Genomic DNA, 26,804 nt, shown 5'->3' with positions numbered 1-26,804 from the left:
GTAATTCTTATAGCTTCAGCTTGTAATATCCCACTACTGGGCATAGGCCTCTTTCCGCATGTAGGAGAAGGATTGCAATGATTCTTGCTTTTTAACCGACTTCCAAAAAAGGAGGAGGTTCTTAATTCGACTGTATTTTTTTTAATGTATGTTACATCAGAACTTTTGACCGGGTGGACCGATTTCGACAATTTTTTTTTAAATCGAAAGGTGGTGTTTGTCAATTGGTCCCATTTAAATTTATTTGAGATCTAACAACTAGTTTTCGAGTATTATCTAATAATGCGTTTTTATTTGACGCTTTTTTCGTCGACCTACGCTGTATTATACCACATAACTTTTTATTGGATGTATCGATTTTGATAATTTTTAATTTATTCGAAAGCTGATGTTTATCATATGATCACATATAAATTTCATCGAGATCTGATAACTACTTTTTGAGTAATCTTTGATAACGCGTAGTTACTTGACTATTTTTTCGTCGATCTACGTTGTATTACTTGTCGATGTAATTGAAGTCGGTTTTTTTTTCGTTTGCGAGCAAACACAATTAAATATTACAAATATTTTTTCTATACAAAATTTCCATTTTTTCATAGTTCCGCTCGCCTGCAGTCGTGAGAGGGTTGATTGAAACAAAAAATTATCAGTATATGCTACGTGCATGTATATATATATATATATATATATATATATACATGCACGTAGATCAACATATAAGTGCATTACACAAAATGGAAAATCTTGTTAGATTAACATGTACTTTAATTGAAACGTCGATGATATCACGATAATTTTATCAATGATTTAACCCTTAAATGCATGATAAAAGATTTTTACCCAAAAAAAATTATTTTGTCTCATAAAGGCGTAACATTTACTGAAAAAAATAAAATAAAAAATCTATATTAGTGGGAACATTTATTTTTTTATAAAAATATTTTTGTATCGTTTTTGATACAGTATGCGTTAGCTTTACAAATTAATCATGATTTTACAAAGTTGAAGAATTGTGAAAATGGGTGAAACAATCTTTCGATTTCTTACTACATAAGTGAACATTGCACTTAGAACATTTAATTATACTTAATAAATTACATGATGGCATCATACATCGACCACGTGTTTCTGTTCTCATGATGTTATGATCCATTTGGTCGAGTCTAACTTCAAGGGGTGGCAAAACTTGACAAGGTTTCCCTTTTCGCATTTTAAGTGGGGGTTGATCTTCCCTAATTGCACTGGTGCTTGGGCGCCCTCTGTTGTTAGCGGGACTATATTTGCAAAGAGTTTCAGCCAACTCTGATCGAAAGTCTGCAAGGGTCATGATTTTTTTGTGGTTTCCTTTTTTTTCTTCCACTTTTTTATATAACACCCACGAATTTATTACAGTCAAATCAAGCAGGTGATAGAAGATTCTCATATACCACTTTCTGCTCTTCATTCGAATCCTATTTCTTCCTAAATAGGAATCCATGAGGTCTACACCACCCATGTGCATGTTATATTCCCTGATTAGCTTTGGGCACGTGATAAGAATCCTCTTTTTTTCTTTTTTATCGAATCGTTCGATATTCCCTACAGGATGTGCTCCAACGTATGTCGACGCTAACACAACTTGCTTATTGTCCTTCCAACTTACTGTTGTCATGTCAATGCCTTCAAAATTTGTAACATACTCTTCATAAGACCCTCTTGGAATTGAACTCTTCATAACATCCTGCTTAGTTGGCAACTTGCAAGTTTTTCCCAGTCGATTTCTTTGAATAGTGCCTAGAGAATGTATACCTTGCTTAGCAAGTATATACATCAATGGCAACGATGTGTAGTAATTGTCAAAATAGACAATATGATTTCTTTGCCTGGGTACCACACTCAGCAAATTCATAACTGTTTGTCCCACAACTCCCAGGTTTTGATTGTTTGAGGATCCTTCATTAGCTTCTTTCCCAGAGTAGATTATGAATCTATAAGCAAAACCGCCCAAATTGCATAAAACAAACAATTTAAAACCCCATTTGTGGGGTTTTTTGGGGAGATATTGTTTGAGAAAATGTCCAACTTTGGTGGCGCACATCTGTTCATCTATGGATAATCGCTGCTCGATGGTCACGCTAGAGAACTTTTCATTTAAATGGGTGATTATTGGACGTAACTTATGAAGCCTGTCATGCTGCGCGTGGTCTACTGGCAGATGATCATCATTATTATTGAAGTGCAGTAACTTTCGCATTTTCTCAAATTTATTTACTGGCATTGCCTCTTTGATGGGACTGAAGCCAAATTTATTAGACCAATATGACCTTGTGCTCGGATAATGGTAAACAGACATAAATATTAAAATACCAAAATATTTGCGAAGTTCACCCACTGTGAATATTTCAGGTCTATCAGGTTGTTTCTGGATAGCATAGCGTGCTGATTCAGTAACAATGTTTTCCATAAACGGATTCGTGAAAAAGTAGGTAAAAAACTGATACGGACTTTGCAGTTCCATTATAGATGAAGATAACTCTTCAGACCCACCAAATTTGATGTTATTCTCATCAAATAGAAAAGACTGTTTTCTCCAAAGTAAATTCCTCATATTCATGAGAGATTCAGTCGGTTGTGCTACCACTCGCTCCAACGACTGTGCACCTTGCACAAGCTGCTCATCCTGAATCAATGGAGGGTCCAGAAAATCTTCTGAATTGTCCTGTCCCGTAAGAACGTCTTCATCGTCCTCTAATTCTAAGGATCCTAGAGATGGGTAATAAGGAATATCTTCTCCATCTGACTCTAAATCATCTTCCGAAATGTCACCATTCTCCAACCTCCTAAGCATATCCTCTATTTGTTTCTCTGAAAAGCAAAAATATGCATTCAGCTATATCTTAACAACGTAAACGTATAGTTTAGTGTATCTAAAAGCAAGCAAAATCATAAGCAAAACCGTTATGAACAAACAATTGAATTGGGTTTAGGCGGGAAACAAATGCATGCTGTATCGTTTTCGATACAAACATAAAATGCGATATTTGCTTACGTAAACACATAAAAATTATGCAATTTTAAATGTTATCAAGTAAATGAAGGACTTACCGTCCATGTTGTGATTTTTATTGGTAAAAATTCGAGTTATTTTCGTTTTCGTTGCTAAATGAAAAACTCAGTTTTATGATTATGCGCACCTCGTTGATGTCCTTAGCACAGACAAGAAAATCAGCCTTCAGAAATGACATTGACACATGCCTTTTTTTTGTGGGCAATAAGGCAAAGAAACGTGTAAACAGCTGTTCAGCCTATGCTGTACTTCAAATAAAAAACCGGTAAAAACGATTAGAATGCGATGTATCAATATCGATACAAGATGCATTTAAGGTTTAATATCGGAGACGATATGCTAATTGGACGCTTCGAGCGAACGACGACATACATATTTCTAAATCATTTATCAAAATTAAATCACAAGTTGTGCATTAGAAGGACCAAATATAATTTGCGATGTAGGAAATTTGGTAAATTGAATTTTTAGAGGACATGCGAAGTGCTTACCTTTTCGTAATTGCCTGTATCTTAAAAGGTACGAAAATATGGTAAAGGTAAATTAATTTGTAGATTTATTTCACGTCAGGTTAGGCGCATCTATGTCAGGTAACAGTTGTTTGTAATTATGCCAAGGGTACGGCTACACTTTTCAGGTCATATAAAATCGTAACTCTAAAACATATTTCTCTAGAATCAGCAATTTATTTCGATAACGAGGTAAGCGTGTATCGTGTATATATTTTTAAATTCTTCGCGTTATTAAAATTTTAAGTACTCATGCATATTTTTAGAGTCTACTGGAAATAGAAGTTATTTTGGAACATATTTTATTTACTAACATTTACAATATTGTTGCATCTTTGTCTATAATAATATTATAAAGGAATATCTCAGGAAGTTCTGGTTCAAACTGAAAAATTCTTGATGTTGGATAGCCCATTCATCGAGGAAGTCTATGACTATTTTTTTTCCTCGAACCGCAAGGCACAGTCAGTGTATGTATAAAATATTCAATATTGGAATTTAATTATCTGATTAAAGAAATATTAATAATCTTAATTTAGACTTTCAAATTTACTTGTGTATTATTTTATTTTTTAGAGTAAGTAGATCATGTGACACGTATAACAAACATTGTAATCTGACTTAGCTCTGATTTCAGATTTTGAACCTTATTGTTTATTGTTGCACTGTTTATCAGATCACATATATTTTTCTTTAAGTAAATAAATAGAATGTGCACCTATATACTTGAACCCGAAGAAAAGGAACTGAAGTTAAACTTTATAACTTTAAAATTATTCACGAGTGTTACTAGCTAACTCGTAAGACTAGACAGTCCTGCGAACTATGAAATATGTATGTGTTTTATGTAATCTAAATGAACATACCGTCTTTATGTTTTCTGCAGATTTTTTTATTATTCATTTCATAAGAATTTCATTAGAATATTCATTAACATTAGAAATAATTTTTAAAAAAATGTACCGAGTTAATCTAGCCATCTTACAGTTTTCTGCGTACAAATACACTTAACAATTAACTTTTATTTATATAGAATAGCAACACCCGTGCGAATAATGCGCACTAAATAAGTAAAAAAAATACCGATCGTCAATCATGTTGACGTTGTTTCAAAATTAAAGCCGTCATCTACATTATTTTAATAATTAATTAATTTACAAAAGCAATCATACATTTTTTAGTTGTTGATGCCGGTAGAGCAAGCAATTATCTGTAAAATATGTGATTTATGTGGAGTAATTGTGAGGTTTTTTTTTCTAAATATGGAGGCAAACATCTTAACCTTAGCGTATTAATATATGTGATGATTATTTTGTAAATACAAACCATTTCACCTGTGTTCAAACATTTGTATATATGAGTAAATTATTCAAATACTAAATAAATCTATGTAATTCAAATTGTATGTTACATAGGTACCCAAAATTTAATAACAACACCGCGTCGTCAAGAGTACCACTTATTGCTTTGCGGTTGACACTACGGCCTCCGATCTTAGCATCTCTCGTCATATCTGTGATATGTATTCGGGCTTTAAACTTAATTAGTTCCTTTGTTGGGGATGTCTATTGGTAAACATATTCTATTCAATTGTGAAGTTAACTGGGATTAAATGACAAACATACTTCGTCTGTGTGTACCTAATTATTTTAATGTTGTTTTTGATGTTTAATTGTTTTGTTTTATTTTGAAGAATAGAAAATACTGTTTATACTTTTACGATTACAATTACGATTGGTTGTAGTAATTACAAAAAAAATATGTTTGTGGATCAATGGTTATATTTTAACTTCTTTGGTAATTATAATAATGCAGAAAACAATATTTAATAACAAAAAAAAAAAAAAAAACTATTCAAAGACCACGTAAGTGGAGTAGTGATCAGATTGCTTGATGGTCACCATCAGAAAAACTGAAATTGAAGATAAAGTTAGTTAACTTTATAAATATTACACTTAACAAATCCTTTATGTAACACTCCACTCATCGAAAATAGTTTTATTAGAGAATTCAGGGCAAATCATTCACGATACAAACAGTTCTCTATAACGATTTCCGCTAAAGCCAGGGACTCATTTCAAACTGCCAGCGCTGGCATCGCGCCAGTGTCATACAGATTGCCGATTCTCTTTGATCCTTTTACTTCTCGTTTCATTGATTGTTTTTTATCCCCAAAAGGCTATATTCATGGAAATCGTGCCAATTTTATTCCTAGAATACTTTTTTGAGGCTTAGTTATTTTGAAGTGCTAATAAAAATGTCTTGAATTGCTTGGGAACTGATGCTTTTGTTACCATTTTTTGTCGTAAATTTTATTACTAAAACGTAGTTTTTCTATTTTCTAGTGTGTTAGACTTGTAATTATTGAGATGTTGCTAATGAGGAATTTTCTTTCTTTGCCAATTACGAATTGTCTTTCTTTCTTTAATTAATCCTTACATCTTATCTATATATATATATATATATATATATATATATATATATATATATATGTATATATATATATATATATATAAATGAATCCCTATTTCCCTTGGTCACGCCATCACGCGTTAACGGCTGGACCAATTTCGCGAAATTTTTTCGTTGTGTTTGTTATTATCAGGAGGCATGTACTTATGAGAGAAAAAATTGTACGGAAAAATTAGAGAATTTAAGAATTATATATAATACTAGCTGACCCCGCAAACGTTGTTTTGCCATATATTTTATTAACCCCCTCAATCCAACCCCCCCCCCCTCCCCTATAACTTTGGATAACGAAAAATAGATGTTGTTCGATTCTCAGACCTACCACCCAATATGCACACAAAATTTAATGAGAATCGGTCAAGCCGTTTCGGAGGAGTTTAACTACAAACACCACGATACGAGAATTTTATATATTAGACTAGCTGTACCCGCGGCTTCGCCCGCTTTGAAATCAGTGTGTCACAAAGTTTTCCCGGCAAACTTTCAGTAAAACTCTCATCAAAATTGGCTTAGTCATTCCGTAAACCTTCCCCTTGAAGCCCTCTCTCCATTAGTGAAACCGCATGAAAATCCTTTCAGTAGATTTTGAGGGAATAGATCAGATACACTTTTGGAGACTTTGTTTTATAATAAATACACTAGCTGTTGAACACGATTACGTCCGCGTGGTTATGAAGATATTCATTACTATCAAGATGTTTAACACAAATTATTTTTTTATTTCAGTCACTTGAAATACATATCACACTGAGGAACTTTTTAAAAGGCACAATTTAGTATAATTTAACAGTTATTTTTATAAAACCTCTCTATACACCACATTTTTAGTTTTAATGTTCAGGCTGCAGTATAAATAACCTATCAGGCGAACTTATGTATATGTGTGTATATGCTGCTGTATATGTTTCATACAAACTATCAACCCCAATTAAACCACCTTAGCGGTGGAATATCGCCAAATCTGTTCTTAGCGGACGTCTACTAACTATAATCTACCTCCCTGCTAAATTTCATCTTTGTCCATCTTGGATGGATGGACCATCCAGTGGTTTTTGAGTTCTCGTGATGAGTGAGTCAGTGACCTTTCTCTTTTATATATATTACGATGCATTATTTGGACATCTTCTCACAATATATAGAGCATACATTTTAAATTTTAAGTTTCTTACTTCAAAAACATAGGACTTTCATACAAACTTCCAACCCCCGTTTTATCCCCTTAGGGATCGAGTATCGTAAAATACATTCTTAGCGGATGTCTACGCCATATAAGGAACCTACATGCCAAATTTCAAGTTTCTAGCTGTTATAGTTTCGGAGATTTCGTGATGAGTAAGTCAACCTATCATCGCCCGTTTTAACCCAAAAAGGGAGTTGATTTCTACAGATACATTATTTGGACACCTTTTTATCATATATAGAGCACACATTTTAAATTTCAAGTCTCTTACTTCAACAACATAAGACTTTCATACAAACTTCCAACCAGCGTTTTACCCTCTTAAGGGTCGAGTTTCGTAAATTTCGTTCTTAGTGGATGTCTACGCTCTATAAGGAACCTACCTGCCAAATTTCAAGTTTGTAGGTGTTACAGTTTCGGAGATTTCGTGATGGGTCACCTTTCGCTTTTATATATATTAGATTATTTCTAATCTAACCTTAGCGCTGTGGATAATATAAACCTTTTTGACGCTTAACATAGAATTGACAGAATGCGTGCTGCAAATATCGTCCAAGAGGATGTAAAATCACTTTTTTAAATATATTTTTTTATTAAATATACTTATTGTCATAATAAGTTGAAGTGATTGCTAGTTATAAATTTATTTCCTGGCAGGTAACCTGTCTATGAAAAAAATTGAAGGCTATTAACCTGCAGAAAATGATTGCGAGGACCAATACTATAATAATTAAATTGAATTATTTACACGGATTGAAAATATTTCTAAATACATCGATCGGCCAACCCGCAGTGAAGCAGCGTGGTGGATTAAGCTTCAACGCTTCTTCTACATGGAAAAAGAGGTCTATGCCCAACAGTGGGATGTTATAGGCTGAATCGTGATCGATAAATACATCTATAAACTATGACCTATTTGTATGCAATTATTGAAAAGCTAGCGTAAAAACTGACCATAAATTAATACTTTTGGGAGAAACTCTTGTAAATTACATTTGAAATATCTTGCAAACATGCAGTACTTTTTAGCTTCATATTACGTAAATGGAAAACCTTGAATGGTAAACATTTTTTGAATATCATATCAAAAATTGACCGCTCCAGCGGGGTTCGAACCCGCGTCTCCGACTTACCGTGTCGGCGCTCTAGCCAATTAAGCTATGGAACGATGCACCCGCTCGAGCGAAATTTTCGATATGATAATTTTTAATTTCGGTTTTAAGCGAACCGTGGCGCCGTCTATAGTGAGCTCTTTACAGAAACCCGTAACTATTCAAAGTTTCATATTACAATGAAAATCTTTGACAGGAGACGACACCGTGCTATTTTTAATATCTAAGATTTTTATTTTTGTGTTACCCACATTAGGAATTCTAAACATTTTTTGAATATCATATCAAAAATTGACCGCTCCAGCGGGGTTCGAACCCGCGTCTCCGACTTACCGTGTCGGCGCTCTAGCCAATTAAGCTATGGAACGATGCACCCGCTCGAGCGAAATTTTCGATATGATAATTTTTAATTTCGCTAATATGGTATAACGGTTTTCCGGTAAAGAAAATATGAAAATACATCAATGTCAATTTTTGTTCATATGACTGAAAAAATGTGTCTGAAGTCCAAAAATGTACCGCATCCAGGCACATGATAGTATCGAAACTGGCACTAGCAGGTCTTGAGTGCTGTTGGCTAAATATTTTACCTAATAAGAATAACGATTTCTATAAATTTTTAATGGGAATAACCGAAATAGATTATAAGATACGTGCTCTCCGAAGCACTGAGGTATGTCCCTGTTATGTATTTTCGAGGACAATACTGACCAGAAAAATGTTATTGCTTACAAGTAAAGACGAACTTCAAACAGGTTTCGAGCCCGAATTCGTCGAACTTGATGGAATAATCGTACTAATACTTCATAAAACCCCGCTAATGTATTTACCTTTATTTTCCATATGTTATCACGTTAATTCATGTCACGTGAAGTGGAGTGACATCGTTTTGCCTTGTTTTAATTTGGTTAATAATGGTATTTTGATTTTATGTTACAAGTGGTGACAGAAAGTTAAGACATGCTAAACATAACATTGTAGTCTTAGAAAAGTAGTTCTACTATCTGTATCTACTAGCTTACAATCCATTTCTGTTCGTTTTAATGCACTTTGCAACGATTTCCCATCACTTTAAGTAATTACTTCCTCACCGAAAATCGCTGGAAACAACAGCACCCAACCACACTAAAAGTTACTTTATGACTTCCGAATACTGTCTATTTTCCTTTGATAAATGATGGGACAGACGTTCTTTGATTCAATTAATAACTTTATTAGAGCGGTGTAGAGTTGCTTTTAGTTTGTTTCAAAGGCAAAATTATTGGCGGATGTAACAAGAGTCAGTCAAACGGCTCTGTTTGTTGTTTAGGCTGAAACTGTTCGTTTTATGGACAACTCTAATGGGACACTTAGGTGTATCCTGTAAATATCAGTATGAGGATCTTGGAGGTCAAATGGCTAGAGCAATTTAGTTTTATTAGGCTGGATGCAAATATGGCTTGGTTACACTATCAATGACAAAATTTATTTGAAAATTATGCAGTTCTCGAAAGTGAATAGTTTTTCTTTCGGGTAATCTGCAGTTGCGTTGCGTTTTGTTATCCAATCGCGTTATTCGTAGGAATAACTTTAATGTAACCGTTGGATTTTATAAGCTACGATAAATTACAGACAGTATGGAAATTATTAATTTACATTTTGTGACTTGTGTATATAGGACGGCTCAGTAAATTATTAGTAACTAATTGCAAGTACATATTTGTTTTTATATAGGTATAATTATAACCATATTTTGTAGTAATCATTATATTTTAATAGATAACATGCTGTGTGGTTACGGCATCAAAGAATATAGCCACCCCCTCTCTTCGGGTGTCTTAAGAGGCGACTAAGGGATAACACAGTTCCACTTTTACCTTGGAACTTAAAAAATCGACCGATGGCGGGATAGCCTTCCAACTGCTGGCTTAGAAATACACAGGCCGAAGACGGGTAGCAGACAAAGCCAGCCCTGCGGTTACCGACCCGCCTGCCCAGTGTGGTGACTATGGACAAAACACACGAGTTCAAGCCATTTTTGGCATGAACTTGTGGAGGCCTATGTTCAGCAGTGGACTGCGAAAGGCTGCTGTGATGATGATGTGATGAGATATCAATGAACCATATTTAAGAGGCACCTGTGATCACGATGTGAAATGCTTGTTAAGGTATGGATCAACAAAAACAAAAACTGGACAAAAACTGGACCGAAAAATTTCACTCCAATAAATTTGAAATACATATGTACGGTCATACACCGTACCACATACATAGATTAATTTTTTTTTGCACAAAATCCATAGCATACCAATACTAACCAAACCTGGTATATATTATGTTAGAATAAGAATAAATTGTAGAAAAAGCAGTATATTCTTTTGTCACCAGAACTTGAAACATTTTTTCAGGCTTAAATAATTTTTCACGCCACTGAACTAAATAGCTCCTAAAGTAACGGGGACGTATAATATTCCGCTGAAGAAATATATGTACATATTTTAAATAATCTCAAAGAATGTAAGAAGTTGGTTGAATAACGTAAATATTTACTGTGTTAGAATAGACAAAAAGAAAATTGAGGATATCTTTGGAAAACTAAATTGAATAATGAAATTAAAATTTTGTAAATTAATTTGGAAATTGCAGATTTTAATTTTTTATAACTTGCGTGTTTTTAATGTTATTGTTTTTCAAAAAGTACAAAACAAATTGGCTGTTTTTTTTATTAAATCCCAAAACGTAAAAAAATTGAAAAAGAGTAAAACGTAGCATTGTACTAAAAATGCTTTTAAAACTGATGTATAGACTAAAAAGACATTTGGGGACCTAAATAATTAATTATTATCTACGTTTTGAACCTCTCAACCCTCTCAACCGTATCACACTTCGGGACCCATAAAATTAGAATATAACCCTAATTTCGTTCATTATATATTGCGGGAGGGTATTTTCAAACAATCGAGAAAAAAGGTCACAATACTTGATTTAGAAATGGCAGTCAATTTTATATACGCAATAAGCAAATATTTTATTTTTATTTCTAATGGATAAACTTAAAAAGTGATTTAATGATTTTAAAAATTTTCAGTAGTGGAATTCTATATCATTACTGAGTGACATAGACTTTTTTTATACCACTAGGTCGGCAAATAAGTATACGGCTCACCTGATGGTAAGCGATTACCGTAGCTTATAGACGTCTGCAACACCAGAAGCATCGTAACCGCATTGCCGACCCTATCCCCAATTCCCCCCGGGAGCTCTAATCACCTTACTCACCAACAGGAAGACAACATTGCTTGAAAACAGTACTATTCAAGTATATTTTGACGGGATAAAACGAAACGGCTTAGATTGTAAATGCCTGAGTGTACATGTATCCTTGTAATAGTGCTGAAGTGTTACTAATGCAAAAAGATCAACAACAAGAATGCAAAATATTCTGTTTTAAACCCAAACTATAACTGTATAATTATATATATCTATACTATTATTATAAGGCTTAAAAGTTTGTTTGTTTGAACGTGCTAATCTCAGAGACTATTGGTGCCAAATGAAAAATCCCTTTTGTGTTGGATAGCCCATTTACTGAGAAAGGCTATAGCTTGCTATTATAGTTTTTATTCCTGAAATTAACGCGTGTGAAACCGCAGGGCATAGCTAGCTTACTATATTTTCATTTTGAAACTATTCAGTATCCTTAGTTCATAGCGGAATTAGATAGATTGAAATTAATTACTTTGTTTACTGAACCGTTTAACGTGTACTGATGTAATATGGATTACAAGGACGAATCCGACGTCATCGAAATGCAATGTGTGGCGAATACAGTGTAACTTGTTAACGTGTAAGCTTAAACTGCAGCAATATATTTAGATGATGGACGTGAAAATAAATTTAAAGCTCTATATGCTCTATATCTATACTAATATTATAAAGAGATAAAGTTTATAACTTTGTTTGTATGTAGGGGGTAATCTTCGCAAATACTGGTCCGATCATGAAAATTCTTTCACTAACAGAAAGCTACACTATTCAGGAGTGTCATAGGCTATATTTTATTGAGATCGAACAAAAAATTCAATGAAAAATCTTATATATAAAATTCTAGTATCACAGTGTTAGATACCATAGTCCTCTGAAACGGCTGTATTTATTTTTATGAAATTTTGTGCATATCGGGTAGATCTGGGAATCGGCCAACATGTATTTTTCATACAGCTAAGGTATAAGGTTGGGGGGGGAGGGAAATTAACGAAGGTTAATAGCCTATAATATGGCAAAACAACGTTTGCGGGGTCGGCTAGTTAAAAATAAATAAAACTAACTAAAGCTTATTAAACGCCATTGGATTATATAAATGATAAAGATTTGTGGGTTTAATGATCAGATTTGTATTTCATGCAAGATATTACAAGTTTTATATTAAAACATATTACTTAAAAGAGTAACTTGTCTTCAGGAGCTACATTCCGAATCACTGTAGCTTTACTTTTAAAGACACTTCAAATTTTCATTAGTAAAATGATGTTGATTTTAAAGCCTATTTAAATAAAGTTATTTTTGATTTTGATTTTCCAACTATAATATGTTATCAATTAAGTTTTTTGTTTAGACTGAAAAAGATAAAATAATTTGGATTTTAGAGCCACGCTGAACGCATTCTGACTGTTGGTGCTGAAATCGTAGCTGTCAACGCTGACGGCTACGCGGCGTCCGTCGACGCGCTACGCTATCGGCCGCTTAGCTGTCAGGGCTGACTGTAACACGCGCGAATCTGTCTTTATCGACCATTTTAGTGTCTCGTTAGAGAACTTAGCGGCAATCCTCCTTGCAAATGTCAGTTTCAGGGCAAGTCGCTTCATTATTCACCATGACTATTTCACAAAATTGTACTCCTCATATATTTTTAAAAACTCGGACCTAATATCGTTTTTTTAAAAATTTAACTGCAAAATATACACTACTACTATACACCTACACCTTCAATATATCATCTCCTTTACCCTAAAGTTGCCTGGAAGAGATTGCTTGTACATTTTTGTAGTAATTATTATTGTTAATGTTACTTATTTCATTTCTTGTTTGTTGTAAAATAAAGTACTATTACTATTTTTTTTATAAATAAAGTTTTGTCCACAGGCTTATAGTGCCCTTGCTTTTGTTATTCCGATTTTTAGTTTTATTACTGAGCGTTTATTTGTTACACGACTGCAGCGTACATTAAGAGGACTAATTATTCTATCTTAGTGTCCCTGATGCAGACGTGAGTCTACCGACCAAAATTAAGCTAAACTTAATTGATATCTTACACAGTACTATTACTATTACACACCGTCATATTTTAGTGCGAGTAAAACCACGATAATCACTAGTGCTAAATAACCGCAAATGCCTAAATTACCCTAGTTACGCAAAAGTGGGAAGTGGAACGTAATTTTTACATTTCTTTTTAGTTCCCCTTTACATTTTAATTAGGACAAAGAAATGTTTACGCTATGTTTTTTATTCAAAACCGCAAAGGTGATACTCGCGCATAGAATTGTTTACCATTATACAATAGAGTAAAGACTTATTTTATCTGTGTGATGTTGTTTGACATTAAAAAAAGCGTAAGATTTTTATGTATAGTCTATGTATGGCTCTACGGTATCTAATGTATACCTCATCATTTCAGCCTATTGCAGTCCACTGTTGGACATAGGCCTCCACAAGTTCGCGCCAAAAACAGCGTGAGCTCATGTGTGTTGCCCATAGTCACCACGCTGGGCAGGCGGGTTGGTGACCGCAGGGCTGGCTTTGTCGCACCGAAAACGCTGCTGCCCGTCTTCGGCCTGTGTATTTCAAAGCCAGCAGTGTATAAAGCTAATGTATACCTAGTGTGCGTGATTGATATTATTATTGCAGTTTGCTATTATTATTGTATCATTCGATAATCATTGCATATTTTTTATAAATCACTGTAAATAAAGGTGCTAAGATAATTTTGTAAAGTACTTTTTTTATCTTTATCGATGAAAAAAATCACAATTAAAAATGTAGACCCAAATAATTATTTTCTTTATACCTCGAATAGAACTTGAAATTAATATTTTATAGTAAGGAACTTCGTTTCTATCTGGTGACCCACGACACCATAAGGTTTTATTTTTTTTATGATATTTTTAATTTTTTACATCGAATGTTAAACTATTTGATTTGATGATGGAGGTTTTGTTAACAAGTAAATAAAAAGTTTCCAAATAACGTGTATTATTATTTATTTTTTTATACATTATTAAATAATATATGAACTTTAAATAATGCACTCGTAAAAATTTAATCAAGTTTTTTTTTAAGTGTCACACTCGCCATATACATAACGGCTGTAATCACTATGTTCGAAGAAAGTAAAAAAATAAAAATATATATAATTATATTTGTAGGTAATATATTTTTAAAATGTCATTCTAGTGAAGCGTAAATATAATATTTTTCTTTTAAAGTCACTCCTATCTTGCTACAGGATCGTTTACTTTCCGTCAATATGATGTTCAAATTTAAATAATAATGGTCTGAGATGAGAAGTCTGAGTTTTCTAACTTTTCGTCTCATGCTCTGCAGCATAGGAAAATATCTTGAATAAATCACCATATCTTAGAAGTTCTAAAACATTTCTGTTCGTCGATGCGAAGTCCAATGCAGTACGCTCTGATTCCTGCTCTTTATAATCTAACGCCGTTGGACGGAATTTAAGAGTGATCGACTTATATTTTTACGTGCATTATTTTAGTAAAGGATGGCTTCTAATTTGCTTAAAATGCTATACAATAACATACATCGGATTTATTACTATGTAATTAGCCGAGCGTCAGTTTTGTAAATGCCGTGTCCATTAGTAATTGCGGGTACACGAACATTTTAACAAAATGTACGTACGCTAGATAGTTTGTGTACCTTGCGTTAATGAGCCTTGAATAAGTAAATAAATAAATTTATATAAGTACGTACGGTTAAACTTAAGATACATAGAAGTTTTTTCTAATTAATTTAAATTTTTAAATTAAACTTTTGTATATCAGTAGTGATTATGTTGAAAGGTAAATAAAACAAATTATATGAAAAAAAGCATAGCAAAAAATATCATGCTCAAAATCTGGAGCAGCCCTACTGGGAATTGCAACCATAGTTTTAACAAAATAACTAAACTAAAACTTCTCAAGCACCATAACAGTTAATCTCAGAACCGCTTAAATGTTCACTTGGAAAGAAGGGTGGATAGTATTATCATGGAATAAGTTGCTACCTGCGATCGTTTCTCTGTTTTCAAAGGCATTTACGTCAAAACTCATCTAGTTTCCTTAAGAACTAATATAAAGAATGAGAAACCTAAGTAGCTTATCACACTGCATATTTTTTTGTATATTTTTTTCTTCTTAATTTTTTAGCTATTCAGTTACAAAAGAAAATAATTATTGGATTACTCGAAAATCGTCCCAAGAGCTATCGACCCATAATTTCGATGAAATTGGAGAGTATTGGTATGTAAAAATCATTCCAAACAAATTAAAATTAGGGCCATGGTTATTGATGTGTGATATTGATATTGATGAGGCTTATCGGCTCATTGAACCGAATCCTCTTGCATTCAACTAGTGCATACTTACCAGTTTCACCCAATACTTTGCTTGTATTCTATTTGAAGAGTAACATAAAATTGACTGGTTTTGGGGTAGTCATGCGTAAATGTGTTGAATATTCGAATATTGATATATGTATTTGCACATTTGTATCTGGTTTGAGTATTCATTCTTATGAGTTTCCTGCCGTAACTCAGAAAGCACGATAGCTTGTCGATCCTGGTTGCTATCATAAAGATCTGATTTGATATTGACTACAGGTTACAACCGTAACTGTCCTGTGGCCCGACTAGAAATTTAAATTTGCGATAAATATGATATGGTATGCTACGCAAAGACCTATCTGGCTCTAGTCAGGAAATTTAGTTTAAGACCAATTTTGTTCTCTTTACGCTGACACGTGAGACGTTAGGGGTGGGGGTAGTCTTAAAACTCACCACATCACCAAGTTGCTGGAACTCATCACGTGATTGATGGACGACCCCTAATTAATCAGGAGTTTCCACTTTGGGTACTTTCATGTTTAGCCAAACCCTGCATGTATGGCATCTCCTTGATATTTGTTCGATTATGTTGAATCACGATTTAAATCAAATACTACTGTAAATATAAATTATAAACACTTCAATGACTATAGCTAAAGATTTTTTTTCAATCAGGCTCTATTAAGTATTGTAATTCGGGAGAGTGCAATTTTTTTATGTTGCGTTTTTCTACTTAGATCCAACTGATAATCAAAGCCCAATTGGTAAATATCGGTTATAATTTTTTATTTTTATATTGGGATTCTTCACAGCTGTTCCACTAGAATACCTAACCTGACCTAACGTTATTTCGTTTATGTACGGGTTTTCTAGATTGGGTTCTGAGTGGGCTCTCGTAGGGATGAACTACTAATGAAAGCCCTCTTATTACCATTTGATAGATCACGTAAATCAGAAATTACAGGCTCAAGATCTGGTTGTAACTGTTGAGCTTTTATGTGCTGTCATCATTACATTCTTCAATCATAAATTCTGTATGTTTCAGCGGAAAATCTGTGACTTAACTAATTTCTTATTTCTGAAATATTGCAATGTTGATAAGTCGATAATGATGTAACCAGATACTAAACTTTAGACAATAGCATTAAACAATGCCTTGGGGCGTTCTCATCTTCCTCGATATACCCTCACTGTTTCGTGTTATGTCATGTTTCGTTATGTTGTGTTATGTCATGCAGTATAGAATCGAATTTCAACTCAATTAGCTATTAACAGTAACTGCAAGTTACACGTACGTCAGCTATTGATGTAATAATCACTGCGGCTATCGATCGTATAAGAGCACACCTACCTTTAAAAACAAGCGCGTTTTGCGTGATTTTTTTTAAAGATAATTATTACTACTATTGCTATGGTTATTAGGACTACTCTATTGGTATATATAATGAATATCTAAAATGTAGTTAATAAAAAATGTTTTTAAATAAATAATTAATTTATAAATTGCAAAACGTGTATAATATTGTAAAATTTCGTAATAAATACGTTACTTGTGAGTGATATTTTTTTTTAATATATAACTAGGTCGGCAAACAAGCTTAAGGTTTTGCGATTACCGAAGATTATAGACGTCTGCAACACCAGAAGGACAATCCCCCAGGATCTCTGGTCACCTTACTCACCAACAGGAACACTACACTGCTTGAAAGCAGTATTATTTAGCTGTGATCTTCTGTAAGGTCGAGGTATACTATCCCAGTCGGGCTGCTCCGTATTTCGTGCTGGAAATTTTCTCCTGTAGCCCTACCTCAGTTAAATACTATATGGTACAAATTTTTAAACCATTTTTTTGTCGAATAAATATTATTTACATATAAAGACAAATAAAATTTTTTCATACATATAAAAAAAAAAAAAAAAAAGGGACAACTTAATTAAAAACAAAACACATCTTTTCTTATACGGATTTTTTCAAAGACAGATTTCTATTACCTTGACGTTTTGAACATAAAGCTATATTTTTATTATTTAATAATTTTATTTATGTATTAGAACATTTTACAAAATATGCACAATAATACACAGCAATAATATCTGTCAACCCGCATTGGAGCTGCTCGGTGGCGGTGTTAAGTACTAAACCTTCCGACATTGGGAAAGAGGCCTATGCCCAGCAGTGGGATATTACAGGCTGAAGCGCAATAATATAGATTTAAAAATGTTTAACAGTTATTTTCTGAGTGTTATTTTATTTAAAAGTTGCCATAAATGGCGTCACACGATTATTCATATTCAAATACTGCAGTTATCTTACCCGTAACGTAAGTACATGATTTATTATACTCGCTGTACTTCTTCTGACTTCGATCGCGTGAAAGATTTTTATCTGATCACACATTATTTTGTTAAAAGCGCGATCCTGATCTCGTGGGAATTATAGGATAAAAAGTATATGTTGTCGTGTGACCCCCTTTATCGTATTTTAGTTGTTTTTGTTCGCAAAAATTGTCGTATTTAATAGAAAAATATTTAGTGATTTCACATCTATCTGGGCGGCGGATTACACAGGAATACCAATAAAACGTCTATGCCTACACAAAAAGACTATACGTTGCTCCATGACCTTCTCTATCCTTCAGTGAAAGTCCTATAAAAATCGCTTCAGCCGTTTCAAAGATTAGCTCAGACAAACAGAATAAAAAAAATCGTATAGTTTTTTTGTGTATTAGTATCGTGTAAATAACTATATGCAATTGAAAAAACACCGTTATGTTGAAATCACAGACAGACACTGTTATTTTATTTATATCATTGACTAGCCTTTGGCGCAGTTTGTAGTGGCCCTGCTTTCTGCTCCGCGGTTTGCGAGTATGACCCCCCTGACCTGAGTCTGGGTGTAATATTTGTACTAATTGATTATTTATAAAATAGTTTGTAAATTATGAAAAAGTAATTTGAAAAATATTAATAATGTTAGTTTTTTAGAAGGAAATCGTACTTAAAACATTTTGCATGTACCGGTAACTACGTCTGTGAACGAAACCGACATAATTTTCAAGCAAAATAAAAGGACATCGGGAATGGCAAACAAGCACGCTCGCAAACTTGTTCAAGCTGCCTTATGAAGACTTGTAATGGTGTGGTGAACTGTTTGTTTGCTAAACCCTTAGATAATTATTTACGGTATTTATTTTCAATTTTCATTGAAATCGAACGTTGTTTTTTTTTTGCCGGTAAAAAGGTTAAATTTGTTTTGCTACGATTAACATTAGTTAGTGGTTTTGAATGTTATCGCGAATTTAAGTCCTCCCGTAACCACGGTTGCTGTAAAGTATCCGAAACGTCGGACATTTAAAAAACTTAATAAACCGCGATAGAATCTGAAAAAGTTGTTTCATTATAATTAGTTGATCTGTTTTAATTTAATTTTAAAAAAGTTCAAGAAGAATAGAATGTATGTAATGTAATAAATTCACTTATAAATATTTGTTATGATTTCGTCACATAATTTATATGTACTAGTGGTCGCCCAGAGGTCGAAATTCGACCATAATTAAAAATTTAAAATAAAGAGAACCAAAACGTAATTTAAAAAAAGAACCGTGTTTAAAAATTTTCAATTTGACTACAGACTTTGAAAATTAACAAAATAGTATAATTATGCGCGTGTGCGTCAAATATATGGTAGTGTGTGTAATGTTTTTTTTATTGATTTAATGTACTTTTTATGCACAATTAAAAAAAATATGAGCATTCTGCACTCTTTCTGTATATAAACTATAATTGTGCGAAATTTCATACTCCTCCGTCCGCGTAATTTTCGTAAAAAGAGATACAAAGCGTACAACAGACACATTATGCTACGTAAACCTTTATAAAAAAAAAGAAATTGATATTTTAATATCCTGTAATAAATTGAAAAAGAAATAATAAAACTAAAGAACAAATTGTACAATTATTTAAGGGATATTGGTCTCGTTGTTTGCGGTAAATGTTTGATCAAGATTCGAGCCTCGGATTACTGCGTAAACGTTTTTTTGTACGTGTATTCAATTTAAGATTTTTTAACACACCAAGACGAATAGATACAAAATAAATATTAACTTCGGATTAAAAATATGCTTTCAATAAGTTACCTTGGAGGCTCTGTGGGGATTGCGGGAAGCCGGGATGTTTGGATCTGGCTTGGAGAGACCTATGTCCAGCAATGAACTGCGATAGAGTAGTGCAGCTTAAAAAACAAAATTATGTTTAGTTATTTTTTATCAATTTTGATATTGGAGTGTATTGAATTGCTAATAATGTTCTTGATCAGTATACAGGTGTAATAGTCCACACTAAACTGTGTGATATTTAATATGCGTCAACATACTAACTTGTACAATTTATCGTACTGGTCACAACACTGTCTATTATGCTGACCGTTGAGTCCATACCAAAGTTTCACTTCTTTACTAGATTCATTGTATTTTAACAAATTTACTTCATTTGAACAATGAACGTATTTCATTAGTCCCAAAAATGTTTGTGTATGTTCGTCATACCGAGTTACAACATCAGACATTAATCAGACAACAAACTGCGGAACAGCTGTTTGATTCCCAATAAAAGCAATCAGTTAAGAGAATTGTTTACAATCAAACATACAAAATCCAGTTCTATTTAAGTATTAATAAGGTTCAAGATTGATCGATGGATTGATTGGCCTATAGCCAATGGTGATATAGGATGTAGCAGTATTTCGACTGCAGGAACTTCATAAAATATGAAATCGAGAGTCGGTTCCAGATTGATCGTGAATCATGAATAGTAAGTTAGTAATTTACGCGTTCTATTTTTCACTTTTTATTTATATTTTATGCAAAAAGTTTTATTGTTATAGGATTTAAACCAGCGGTATACACAGTGAATAGCGTTGTGTGCTGTGTGGTTACGGCAGTAAAGAATATAGCCCCCTCTCTTCCCGTGGGTGTCGTAAGAGGCGACTAAGGGATAACACAGTTCCACCACCACCTTGGAATTTAAAGAGCCGACCGATGGCGGGATACCCATCCAACTGTTGACTTTGAAATACACAGGCTGAAGACTGACAGTAGCGTCTTCGGTGCGACAAAGTCAGCCCTGCGGTCACCAACCCGCCTGCCCAGCGTGGTGACTATGTGCGAAACAAATGAGTTCGCGCCATTTTTGGCGCAAACTTGTGGAGGCAAATGTCCATGGAGTGCGATAGGCCAAAGCGAATGAACGAATGAATAACATTACTCTAACAGGAACAGAACACGACTTAAGAGCAATATTTTGATAATATCTTCTGCAGGGTAGAATTTTTCTGTACCTAGCCTCATAAAACTGTGCCCTTCCTTACAAATGACGTGTAAGAGACTTAATTTTTTTTCCTTATCATTATTTAAAAGCTATTTTACAAAGGGTATCAATACAAAGGAGTGTGAAAGACCGCTGATGATTTTGTCGTGTGCTTTTCGATCTCCAAAGCTATTATTATAATTATTGTAGGTACGTTTCAGTAATTATTGGGAAAGATAATAAAACAAAAAGTAGGGATGAGTATAACATTGTGTTTATAAAAATAAATATTCCTTGTTTTTATAATATATTGTATTGGTTTTAAAGGAAATTCTTAAATTTAATGTTTTTCATATGTATACATATAGTCACATGATTGAGTTGATATGAAAAAAGCGATTGAGAAAAATCCATTTATTTTCAATCAAGCACGTGTTCTTGTATATGTGGGCGCGAATGTAAACATCAATCATTTGTATATTTTAATATTAAGATGAGTAATTAATTAAATATTTATTTAGGAATAGTTAAACAATTTTTGTAATTATATAATGTTTTATAAATATGTATTTTACGAGGTATATAAGCGATGTTCTATGTGTATGCATCTCCTCTGTGATAATAAACACGTAAATACGTATATGTAGTAAGGCTTTCATTATGAATTCCGACGATTATATTGTTATGGAGTCACTGATATTGCTGACATATACATACAAATAATAACAAAAGTAATAATAGTATATAATGTAATTGAGAAAGTAAACCAATTAGAGAAGGACGCGAACTAAGCGAATGTGCAATAATTAAGAAATATGTCCTTTTAACTAAGCGATAAAGTTGTGAATTCAAATTAATTAAATCAGCCTATCTCAAGAAAATATACTAAATACTCCACGCGATAACAATCCGTATTTCTAAAGATGTAATGGTTAAATTGAAATGAACACTATCATGAGATTCAAGTGGATGGCTGGAGTTATATCTTGTAACAAAAGCGATACTCAGTTGCGTCTCGTTGTATTAATGTAACGAAAATACACTTCATTCTATACAATAAATAAAAAATAATATATAAATATAATGTATAATACACTTTAGCCTGTAGTATCCCACTGCTGGGTCTATGCCTCTTTCCTCATGTAGGAGATCAGAACTTAATCCACCATGCTCCTCCAATACGGGTTAGCTGATTAATATATAATATTTTAGATATATATTAATCGGCTAAGTATATAATAGTTTAGAACAATTCTCTTAGAAGTAACACTTCTTATAAGGAATGTTTTTGATATGATTACATCGGAATTATTTATGTTAAATAAGTTACTAAGGTTTTTGTGAGTCTTCACTGTCTTGGAGAGTATGTAAGACTGTCGATTCTAGTTTTTATCACTGACACTTGATAGCGATTTTTACTCGTTGTAGAGAAATTATTTGTCAAACTACAATAGAGCAGCGTTGTTAAACATTTGTTATATGTTATGAAGATGAAACATTTTAATCGACTTCAAAACGAGGAGGAGGTTCTCAACTCGGTAGAATTTTTTTTTTAAAATGTATTGTTGTTTTTTTTATATGTATACCGATTTCAATGACTATTTTTTTAATCGAAAGTTTGTGCTAGTTTTCTAGTTCCATTTAAATATAATCGAGATCTGAAGGTTAATTTTGAGTTATATAATGTTAATGCCTATTCACTTGAAAAATTTTTCGTCCACCTACGTCGTTTCACCTCGTAACTTTTTACTGGTAGTACCGATTTTGATATATCTTTTAATCGAAAGGTGATACTTAAATGAGACCACATTGCTATGGTATTACTTGTCGATGTAATTGAAGTTTTTTTTTTATGTTTATGAGTAAACACAATTATTACTCTATAAACGGTTGATCTTGAAGAAACATTGCTTGCTGCATAGCTGCATAGCTTAAATTAATATGCCTTAAAACATTAAAGCCTATTATTTCAATCACATGCTTAGTAGGCAATGTATTGTAATTACTCGCACAGAAGCGAAGCTAAACTCCGCGTCATAACGCAACTCAGGCCGCGTGACATATTTTTGTATAACATTTGAAAATTGGAATGACTTATATATTTCTTAAAACATACAGTATGTAAGTACTACTTGTATTCTAAATATAAAAATAACTATAAATATCTATGATGTGACGTGTATACACATAAACAAATGCATATACATACGGTCGTCTGTTCTTACGGTAAGCAACTTAATGCTTGTGTTATAGGTAACAGGTGGCTGATATAGTTACATACTTTTTTTTCGATAAATACTTTTACATAAATGTAAATATCACACCCAGACTCGAGTTCTGCGTCTAGTCTTACCTAGAACTATTCTTTTACACATTTATATGTTTTATTTCATACTCGAAGTTAGAAATCACTTTGTCGTCACTACAATGGTTGTCAAAATTTTAAAAGCGTTCATTTCCTCGTTGGCAATCAATCATTTTCATCCCTCGATCATTTTTCAGAAACATTCCTGCTATTGTTCCAAGAATAAGAGAAAATTTGTATTTTAAAAGTTATAACTGGTAAAATTCATTATCAGAATCTTCAATAGAATTATATATATACTAATAATTATATATATACTAATACTATAATTTGAAACTCTGGAATTCTCTCCCTCTCTCTATAAGACAAGCTCAATCAGTCTTTAGCTTCAAAAAGTATCTTAAGGCTCACTATTTGTCACTAAATTCGCAATGATTGTCTTTTCACCTTTGGATCACATAAATATGTATGAATTGTTTATATTTATATATGAGTATATGTGTATATGTGAATGTATGTAAGTGTGTAAGCATATGTATGTATGTATGTATATATGTATGTATAATTTTATAATCTATTGTGATGTATTATAATTTTTATAACAATTATTTGTACACTTCCTAACCGCTTTTCTATGCGCTGTCCTATACCCAAAGGTTGTCTGGAAGAAATCGCTCTTTTAGCGATAAGACCGCCTTTGTACATCTTCCTCTAATTGTACTACTTTTGTTTGTATCCTTTAATGGTGTGCAATAAAGAATATTATTATTATTATCTTACTGAATGTCACTCCGCCCGCCCAATACATAATAGATACATATATTATAATAACTACTTATATAGATAATATAGTAAATTTACTTATACTTACATATATAAATATAAGTGGGTGGAGGAATACGCCCCGGCAGGGAGATCAAACGGCCGGGGGGTAGGGTTGTAGGCTGAGAAACCGGCGGACAATCCTAGCCGAGTCACGTAACACCGCCTTCTGCATCCTGGCTGCGAGCGAACCGTCCCGGATCCCCAGTTGCCTCAGATGGTGAGCGAGGCTAACCGGGATCAAACCATTGGCAGATATTACGATAGGGATTATTTCAGCAGATCCTTATTATTATTATTATTATATATATATACTCGTAATATTTCAGGCTCTGATTTAGAAATAAGTGCATTTTCATAAATTAAATTTGAGATATCTGAAACCAGTTTTCCATGTTCTTTTCTTTGTTATGATTTAAAATTCTATTCACTGTTTCGTGCATTGATAGGAAGTTAAAAAACTACCACTTTTTTATACAACTTGGTCGACAAACAAGCGTACGGCTCACCTGATGGTAGCAATTACCGTAGCTTATAGACGCTTGCAACAATAGAAGTATCGTAAGCGTGTTGCCGACCCTATCCCCAATCCAGGAACTCTGGCCACCTTACTCACTACAGGAACACAACACCACTTGAAAGCAGTATTAATTAGCTGTGATCTTCTGTAAGATCGAGGTACTTTCCTATCCAGGCTGCTCCAGGCCCTGCCCTACCTTAGCTCCAGTTATCCTCAATTTGTTTTCGAAAATATGAATATAAGTGATAATTTCTGAGAAATATTGGCCCTGCCCTACCTTAGCTCCAGTTATCCTCAATTTGTTTTCAAAAATATGAATATAAGTGATAATTTTTGAGAAATATTCTATAATTCTACTAACTTATTTCCTGTCGAAGAAACAATTCGTAGATTCTGGAATAATTTCTTCCTCTCTTTAGAATAATTTTGTGATCAGACATTGATTTCATTTTTTTTTTATTTAAGGCTTTGTTATTTTAAGCCTGGTTTATATTGAACCAAGGTCAACATAAAATATACAACAAATTCATACACAGATTAAAAAATCATCAAATCATTCATAACTATTCTTGAATGGCTTAAGTTTCTATCATGACACCAAATTTGAGTGTCAGCAGAAAATTTACTCCTAATATATTTGCATATACACGAAATAACTTTCCCAATCCTCAAACTTGTAATTAAGAACAAAATTTCTGGGCAAGGAGTTAATCCACTTGGGGTGGCCTTTAACAAAAGATTATTGTAAGCCTGAGTGACAACTTCAGAAGGGACTTCTAATGCAGCTGAATACTTTGTAAGCAAATTTCTTAATTCTAATGAACTAATTCCAGATGTCTAGATGGTACTAATTCAAGATGTCATAAAAGAATTTGCATTAATAGTTAACCTACTTGCTGTGTTAAGACTTCCCGCTGACGAATCCCGCTGGAGCGGTCAATTTTTGATATGATATTCAAAAATGTTTAGAATTCCTAATTGTGGGTAACACAAAAATAAAAATCGTACATATTAAAAATAGCATGGTGTCGTCTCCTGTCAAAGATTTTCATTGTAATATGAAACTTTGAATAGTTACGAGTCTCTGTAAAGAACTCACTATAGACGGCGCCACGGTTCGCTTAAACCGAAAGTAAAAAATCATCATATCAAAAGTTTCGCTCTAGCGAGTATATCGTTCCATAGCTTAATTGGCTAGAGCGTCGACACGGTATGTCGAAGACGCGGGTTCGAATCCCGCTGGAGCGGTCAATTTTTGATATGATATTCAAAAAAAAAAGTGTTAAGACTTCCTCAGATTTAGTGCTCGTGCGAGAGAAGACATAGATAAATAGATATAGAAATTAATATTGGATTCGTAGATTTGATTCCATATTTGATATAAAATTTAACGTTTTAGAATGTTGAATTCAATTGCTTTAAACCTTTTAATATCATAAAGGAGACAAGGTATAAAATACTGAATCAAAAACTTATTTAAAACCATTGTTCAGACATTATACATACAATATCAACATAACAAATATTATCATTTCACAAAAGCAAAGAAAATCTTATAGCTATTTAAAAAAGATTTTATATTTAAGTGGGACACCATAAGTCTGTTTTCTTTTTAAAAAGTAAGAAGAAAATTGGGCCTAAAGACAATTAAAGCGGCATTATGAGAACTGTAATTGTGGCTATTGTTTCTCTCCATTATTTTGATGCGATGTCGGCAAAGGTCGTGCCAACAATGGGACAATTTTTAGTTGTTTCGTTTATGAAATATTTTACGTGGTCCGTTGCAAATGTAAAATTGGCATTGCTTCGGATATAAATGGCTTTGGTCATTATATGGAAAATATAGCTCTTATGCATCAAATCGATGCTTAGGATATGCTATAAGTTAAGTGCTTTTACGTCGGTTACTGAAAGTTTTTTCCTGGATCTTTGACTATTTTTCACTTCTA

General features: G+C 33.1%; 1 protein-coding gene across 1 annotated transcript; it reads right to left on the bottom strand.

The window, feature by feature from the left end:
* Window positions 1–863: 863 nt before the first annotated feature.
* On the bottom strand, window positions 864–3,094 carry LOC123665137 (piggyBac transposable element-derived protein 3-like). Its single transcript, XM_045599483.1, has 3 exons — window positions 3,088–3,094; window positions 1,117–2,847; window positions 864–883 (listed from the first exon to the last, which is right to left on the bottom strand). The coding sequence occupies exons 1-3, from the start codon at window positions 3,092–3,094 to the stop codon at window positions 864–866; spliced, it is 1,758 nt and encodes a 585-aa protein (XP_045455439.1).
* Between the last annotated feature and the right edge of the window lie 23,710 nt (window positions 3,095–26,804).

Source organism: Melitaea cinxia, chromosome 23 (genome assembly GCF_905220565.1).
Source record: "Melitaea cinxia chromosome 23, ilMelCinx1.1, whole genome shotgun sequence".
Classification (NCBI taxonomy): domain Eukaryota; kingdom Metazoa; phylum Arthropoda; class Insecta; order Lepidoptera; family Nymphalidae; genus Melitaea; species Melitaea cinxia.
This window is presented reverse-complemented; position numbering and strand designations above follow the sequence as displayed.